This window comes from Xenopus laevis, chromosome 2L (genome assembly GCF_017654675.1).
Source record: "Xenopus laevis strain J_2021 chromosome 2L, Xenopus_laevis_v10.1, whole genome shotgun sequence".
Taxonomy (NCBI): Eukaryota; Metazoa; Chordata; class Amphibia; order Anura; family Pipidae; genus Xenopus; species Xenopus laevis.
Genome location: NC_054373.1, coordinates 12,305,808 through 12,314,060, shown reverse-complemented (window position 1 = coordinate 12,314,060; position 8,253 = coordinate 12,305,808). Strand labels below are relative to the sequence as shown.

Below are 8,253 nucleotides of genomic sequence, written 5' to 3'. Positions count from 1 at the left end.
AGCTGATGGGTACATCTAATGTGCCAACAATTGCACCCCGATATACACACACACACATATATACTGTACATACACATATACACAACCAGTTCCACATATACAAATAAGGGCCTATTGATTACTCTGTGTAAAATGAAATTCCCCATAAAACAATGTAAAGAGCAATGTATTATTTTACTCCATGTGATGGCAGATTTGCCACCAGATTATTTTAAGACAATATTTCAAAAGAGAGATGTGAGTACCTCCAACAATAATAAGTCAATCAGTTAAAAAAATTTAAAAATTTATTAGGACATCAGAGACAAGACCTAACGCATTTTGTGCCTGCTGGGGCACTTACTGATTGGCTGATACCAGATTATTTTACACTGATTCAGACCTTTGCAAGTAAGTAAATTCCGGTGGAAGTTGCTCAATAAAATGCACATAAAGAGATTTATGTAATTTAATGCCTGGCAATATGTGGCAAATTATTCCGCCATTTTTTTACACCACATAATAAATCTGCCCCATAGCAGCACAAACACACAAATACATATACACAAGTGCACACACTCCTCCAACATGAATCAAGTGCATCAGTTACAGTGTTTATGTCCTTTTCAAAGTATTTATAATGTGTCCAGGGACACGGGGTGTTTTACTCATTACTTATCTGCTGAAAGATCCCAGAGTGAACCCCAGATTTGTGGAAAGTCACAAAGGCCCAGGCCTGGGGCGGCAGAGTTTTAGGGGTGACATACCGACGAGATAAGTCTTGTGAATATGGGCGCACACATATAAATGGGGAAAGCTGAAGGGGAAATGGGGCAACAAGAGGTCCCGGCCTAGAGGTTCCCTATGTATAAATTCAGCTATGGTTACCCCTGCCCAGCTGTACCCAGTATCGGACTGGGATGCCAGGGGACCACCAGAAAACCTTAGACCATGGGCCCACTTTCCAAACTACTATACCTCCTCTCCTCACTCAACCTCTTTATTCTCCTGGTATCTCTACATACTATACTCTATTCTTCCATTATTAATCCTCTTTTTCCCATAAATAGGGAATGACCATGAAATAGACAAAATTGTTAGAGGCAAGAGGCCCACTGACACCTGGGCCCACCGGGAGTTTTCCTGGTATCCCGGTGGGCCAGTCCGACATTGGCTGTACCCCTGAAAACCCAGTAAATGTACTGCTGGTTCTGCCAGTGAGATTCCACAGAATCTTGTCTCATTTACTGTCAGTTGGATGCAGATGGATTTAGGAAATAAGGCTAATTAATGTCACTCTAGGCTCATTTATAAACACTGGGCAAATTTGCCCCGGGCAGTAACCCTTAGCCACCAATCAGTGATTAGCTTTTTTCAGCCGGCTGCAGGTTGAACACTGAAATCCATCATCTGATGGAGCGAATTTCTCCCATTTCGCTTCACCGTAAAATTCACAAATTTCCTGTGAAATTCGTAAACGGAAAAAAATTGCGAAAAAAATCATGAAACTCGAAAATTTTGACACAAGTGACTTTTCCGACACGTGTCCAAAATTTTTTGATGCCGGCAAGATTCGAGAATTTATTTGCCATTGCCGAAAATTCGCGCAAGGCGATTTAATTCGCCCATCAATAGTTGCCAAGGGTTATTGCACAGGTGCAAATTTGCCCGATGTTTATAAATAACCCCCTGTGTGTGCATGTGAGTGGAGCAGGTAACAATGGGATACCCAGGTCATTGGACTTTGGGCATTTTCAAATGTGGAACCTTTTGGCCCCACCGCCCCGGTCCCTATGAGCTGCAGGCAGGAAAGTAACAGGTGTACTAGTGGGATCCATTACATGGGACAGGTAGATATAGGCCCCGCCTCCCTTCTGATCTCCGTTACACTCACTGACACAGGGATTTTACATTCAAATCACCTTGAAAAATTAGCGTAGAGCCCATTGGCCAAACAATTCACACTGGGCTATGGGGGTAAGAAGAGTAAGATTTCAGGATTTCACTTTAGGAAGATAATTCCCACCCTGGATTTATTGGCTTGTGGGGGGAGTAGGAATCTGATCTCACTCGGATCAACTCAATGGAAAACATTTACTGGGCCACTGACAAGTTCCAATAACAGGACTGGCATCAGGATTCCCCCTCTGGGAACAACTACTACATGGTCATATTTGGGCTCCCCTCTGCCAATCTGAACTGAACCACATAAAATATAGAATCAGTATCAATGACAAGGTCCCTACCAATATTATAGGGCCCCTATATCTTTATTTTTTCTATGAATATTAAAAATATATTTATTTTTCATTTGCCTTGTTTCTCCCAGACTTCCCTGATTCCCATAACAGGAGACTTCTGTGTTTTTAGCTTTGCCCAAGCAGCCATTGTCTCAGGGACAGACCACAATGGGGTCCCTTTAGTATTTCCAGGTGGGTGTGAGGTTACTGGGGGAGTGGCCAGTCATTCTGGGGAAATAAAATGACTCTTTTTATTTATTCATAACAGACTCAACGTCCTGGATTATCTCGTGAGCAATAATGTGATACAGCAGTGACGTAACCAAATATTATCTAGATATTACTGGGCCCCACAGCAAATTATTTTTCAGGCCCCCAAAATATTTAGTGGATGACTTGTTTTTCCAACATTTATTAAAACTGTATATAAATTAGGGCCTCATGGGGCTCCTACACCTCCTGGTACCCCTGCAGCCACAGGGTCTGCTTCCTCTGTAGTTACTAGGGATGCACCAAATCCTCTATTTTGGATAGGCCGAACCCCCGAATCCTTTGCGAAAGATTCGGCCAAATACTGAACCAAATCCTAATTTGCATATGTAAATTAGGGGTGGGAAAGGGAAAACATTTTTTACTTCCTTGTTTTGTGACAAAAGGTCACGAGCTTTCCCTCCCACCCCCTAATTTGCATATGCAAATGAGGATTCGTATTCGGTTTGGCGAGGCAGAAAGATTTGGCTGAATACAAATCCTGCTGAAAAAGGCTGAATCCTGTTCGAATCCCGATCTGAATCCTGGATTCGGTGCATCCCTAATAGTTACACCCCTGTGATACAGAATATATATTGTAGTTGCAGAGGATTCCCCCCGTACAGTGTTTACTGGCCCACCAGGATACCTGGAAAACTCTCAGTGGGCCCTCCTGCTTCTAATTATTTGGCACATTTCATGGTCAGCTCCTGTTTCTACATGGGGAAAAAAAAAGAGGCGAAATTGATGGAAGAATAGCTGGTAGAATGGAAGTAAAAATTGGAGAAACACATCGGAGTCATTGGGCGTCAAAATTCCATGACACTTGTTATACATGCGACTATTTTGGCCAAGTGTATTAAAATCAATGGCATCCGGATAATTTTGATGCGCGATGTAAATGCACTAGACTATTATGACGTGTGCTGAAAATTTTCCAACACGTCGGATTTTTTTCGCTGCAGTTTAACTCATTTATTCGGAGCCAGCGAATCATGGAAATTCGCTGTGAAATCGTGCCTGCCTAATTTATTTGCCCATCCCTAATAAAGAGGTTATAGGGCATGTAAAGTCTAAAATAGAATAAGGCTAGAAATGCTGTATTTTGTAAACTAAACATAAACATGAACTTACTGCACCACAAGCCTAATCAAACAAATGATTTATGCTTTCAAAGTTGGCCACAGGGGGTCACCATCTTGTAACTTTGTTATACATCTTTGCAAGACCAAGACTGTGCACATGCTCAGTGTGGTCTGGGCTGCTTAGGGATCGTCATAAATTATCAAAACAGGGAAACAAACAAAGCTGCTTGAGTTCTGCATGGCTGGGAAGTAAGGCGGGGGCTCCCCCTGCTGTTCATAAGTATGATTGTTTCCCTGCAGAGCAGTTAGGGACCGTCTGACAATTCCTATCCACAGCAGTAAATAAAGGGAGAATTTCACTGCATACAGTCAGGTTTCTTATAAAAATCTTACACATTTTTTTAATTAAAGTATATTGGAGATAGGTTTCTTTTTCATTAAAGAAAGTAAAAATGTGGTTTTGTTATTTATTTTTTTTTTGCCATTACATGCCCTTTAAGTGAGGAGAGAAATTAAAACCCTGGCCTGGGTCACACTGATTCCTCTGGGATTTAGAGGAACCGGGTCACAAACATCAGCCCCATTTTATTCTTGATACAGTCAGCAGCATCAAGGGCAAATAAGGTCTTGAGCTGTATTAAAAGGGGCATAGAGTCACGGGAGGAGGGGGTCATTCTTCCACTGTATAGAGCACTGGTAAGGCCCCATCTAGAATATGCCGTACAGTTTTGGTCTCCATCACTCAAACAGGACATTATTGTATTAGAGAGGGTACAGAGAAGGGCAACTAAGCTGGTAAAGGGAAAATCTTAGCTATGAGGAAAGACTGGCCAAATTGGGGATGTTCACGCTGGAGAAGAGGCGCTTAAGGGGTGATATGATAACTATGTATAAATATATAAGGGGATCATATAATAATCTCTCTAATGCTTTATTTACCAGTAGGTCTTTCCAGCTGACACAAGGTCACCCATTCCGATTAGAAGAAAAGAGGTTCCGCCTAAATATTCGGAAGGGGTTTTTTACAGTGAGAGCTGTGAAGATGTGGAATTGTCTCCCTGAATCAGTGGTACAGGCTGATACATTAGATAGGTATAAGAAGGGGTTGGATGGTGTTTAGCAAGTGAGGGAATACAGGGATATGGGAGATAGCTCATAGTACAAGTTGATCCAGGGACTGGTCCCATTGCTGATGATGAATGAGGGGGGACATGTGGGGAGTTCTCATTCACTATTACAGGGCACAAAACTGCACTCGTCTGCTCCGGGGCAAGAGGTGAATAATAAAGTGTGAGTTATAATTGTGCCTGGGCCCCATGATACATGTGCAGCGCTTCTTCTCACTGTATTTCCATCAGACAAGGAAAAGACAGGAGGGTTACTTTCCCCTAAATAATAATAAAGGAAATTGCTATGAGACTATAAGGCTTCTCTTCTCTCAGATCCAATACCTCCCTCCCGACCCCCTTGTGCGACCCCAACCCACAGTGTCGGACTGGCCCAGCGCCGGGATACCAGGAAAACTCCCAGTGGGCCCAGGTGTCAGTGAGCCCTCCAGCTTCTAAACATTTGGCCTATTTCATGGCTATTCCCTATTTCCATGAGAATAAAGAGGCTAAATAGATGGAATAATAGGTTATAGTATGTAAAGAAAAGAGACTTTTTTTTTTTGGGTGGGTCCCTGTTGTCCCAGTCCGACACTGCCGACCCAGAGCCCCCCTGACTGTCAGACATTCAGCCTGAGATGTAGGGCCTGTGATTCACATCAGATACTCCCCCCCACACACAGACATCACTCAATCAGCGCTGCCACCTTGTACCTGATTCTCCGACCCCAGTCAGTGAGACTCCCCGACCCCGACACCTTGAGCTCACGGACACCCCCTGACTTCACATTGTATTTTATACACAGGGACAACAATTGCATATTGGAATAAGGTCAGTGGTAAAGGATTCAGTGAGTGTCATTTAGTGATTAATATCTATTTCTTTATTTCTATTTATTTCTATTGATTTGTACTGTGTGTGATTCTGAGAACATTAGTGAATATAAATATAAGTATTTATTATATAAATGGGGAATGTGTGTGATTAATAATTAAATTAATAAATCTCATATATAAGTGAGAACAAGAGTGAGTGGGATTTGTTCTTCTTCCATCTCTCCCCCCCCCCCACTGGAATTAACCCACGCGTGTCCGAGGTGCCCTTAGTTGGCTGCTGCCTCCTCTCCCCGACACGTGACTCAGTCCACTCCCATTGGCTGCGGTGCGGGGAGTCGAGGCTTCTCTCTGGGTCGTGCCTGGGAGTGGGGAGAAGCCTCGGAGCGCTGGGAGGGGTCGCACGGGAGATTCGTCCCACAGACTGAATGGCTGAGCTGTGGGGAGGGAGGTGTCGGCTCTTATCTCTGGCCTTTTACTGGGGCTCCTCTCAGCTCTGATCCGATACTCCCCGACCCCCTTGTGCAACCCCGGCCTGAGGCCACTCCTGACTGTCACATATTCAGCCCGACATTTAGGGGCCCCGGTTCAGGTACTTTCCCCCCACACGTCACGGAATCGGCTCTTCCACCTTCTACCTGAAGCTCCGGCGTGAGGATGCGCCGACCCTCTGAGAGCGGAGATTTGATCTGATAGAGAATCCAGTTGTCATGGGAGAAGGGTCCCGCGGGGAGTTTGTCAGGGAATGTTTATAAAGCGCGACCCCCAGTCCTGATGATGATGATGAAGATGATGGTGGGACGCAGCGTGTGAGAGAGAAGGAGGAGTAGGGGGTTATTATTATTACTATAATTATTATTATTATGCCCGTTCCACTGCCGAACTCCCCCGATCACCGACATGAAGGAGAAATCCAAGAACGCAGCGAAAACGCGCAGAGAGAAGGAGAATGGGGAGTTCTATGAACTGGCGAAACTCTTGCCTCTCCCCTCGGCCATCACCTCCCAACTGGACAAAGCCTCCATCATCCGCCTCACCAGCAGTTACCTGAAGATGAGAGCCGTCTTCCCCAACGGTCAGTCTCTTGTCCCCGACCCGCAACTCCCTGCTCCCCACCTGCGCCAACTCCCTGTCCCTTCAATCACCCTCTAACCCATTGCCTAGATATATATATATATATACTGTGTGTCTATGGACATTCTCACTATCCAGGGCAACATATTCAGGATCTAGTAGAACTAAGGCAAAGGCAGCTGGACAATTTCTTAAAAAATTATATTGCCTACTACATACCTCACTACTGCAACCTTGTTTCCTACATTATATCACTAGTGAAACCTTGTTTCCTACATTATATCACTAGTAAAACCTTATTTCCTACATTATATCACTAGTGAAACCTTGTTTCCTACATTATATCACTAGTGAAACCTTGTTTCCTACATTATATCACTAGTGAAACCTTGTTTCCTACATTATATCACTAGTGAAACCTTGTTTCCTACATTATATCACTAGTAAAACCTTGTTTCCTACATTATATCACTAGTGAAACCTTGTTTCCTACATTATATCACTAGTGAAACCTTGTTTCCTACATTATATCACTAGTGAAACCTTGTTTCCTACATTATATCACTAGTGAAACCTTGTTTCCTACATTATATCACTAGTGAAACCTTGTTTCCTACATTATATCACTAGTAAAACCTTGTTTCCTACATTATATCACTAGTGAAACCTTGTTTCCTACATTATATCACTAGTGAAACCTTGTTTCCTACATTATATCACTAGTGAAACCTTGTTTCCTACATTATATAACTAGTAACACCTTATTTCCTACATTAAGTCAATACTGAAACCTTATTTCCTAGATTGTCACTAGTGAAACCTTATTTCCTACATTTTGTCCCTAGTGAAACCTTATTTCTTAGATAATCAAAAGTGAAATCTTATTTCCTACATTTTGTCACTAGTGAAACCTTATTTCTTAGATAATCAATAGTGAAACCTTATTTCCTACATTTTGTCAATATTGAAACCTTATTTCCTAGATTATCAATAGTGAAAACTTATTTCCTATATTTTGTCTCTAGTGAAACCTTATTTCTTAGATTATAAATAGTGAAACCTTATTTCCTACATTTTGTCAATAATGAAACCATATTTCCTCAATTGTCACTAGTGAAACCTCATTTCCTACATTTTGTCCCTAGTGAAACCTTACTTCGTAAATGATCAATAGTAAAACCTTATTTCCTACATTTTGTCAGTAATAAAACCTTATTACCTAAATTTTGTCACTAGTGAAACCTTATTTCCTACATTTTGTAACTTTATTTGCTTTATTTCCAACCTTAATCGAATAGATACTGTTTAGGCGCAAATTTAGCGCCTAGATAGTGAAACCTCACTGCATACCTAGAGTCTTTTAATGCAATTTGAATACTGTTTCTGCTTAGATAATTCCATTATTCCCTAGAAAATGCTCTAGTCTAGTGCAATCTTGGACTTCGTGATTCTAGTGTGGCCTTGCTACTAAGGACAGGGTTAATGTTACAGTGAAATATATATATATATATATACATATATATATATATATATATACATATATATATATATATAATGAGAAATTATTCCTACCTCCCTGTAACCTACTGTCCTAGTGTTATTTTCTTCATTAAATATAATTTATCTTTATGTACAAACTGCCCTCTGACACTAACTTCTTACCTATATTTAATCCTTGTTATTTAT

General features: G+C 41.8%; 1 protein-coding gene across 1 annotated transcript in view; it reads left to right on the top strand.

Annotated features, from left to right (window-relative positions):
* The first annotated feature begins 5,716 nt into the window (after positions 1-5,716).
* Positions 5,717-8,253, top strand: part of sim2.L (SIM bHLH transcription factor 2 L homeolog) — a 55,889-nt gene continuing 53,352 nt past the window's right edge. The window contains exon 1 of the mRNA XM_018245910.2: positions 5,717-6,568. Coding sequence (XP_018101399.1) covers positions 6,394-6,568 — 175 coding nt within the window. The 5' untranslated portion in view covers positions 5,717-6,393. The remainder of the gene's footprint in view (positions 6,569-8,253) is intronic.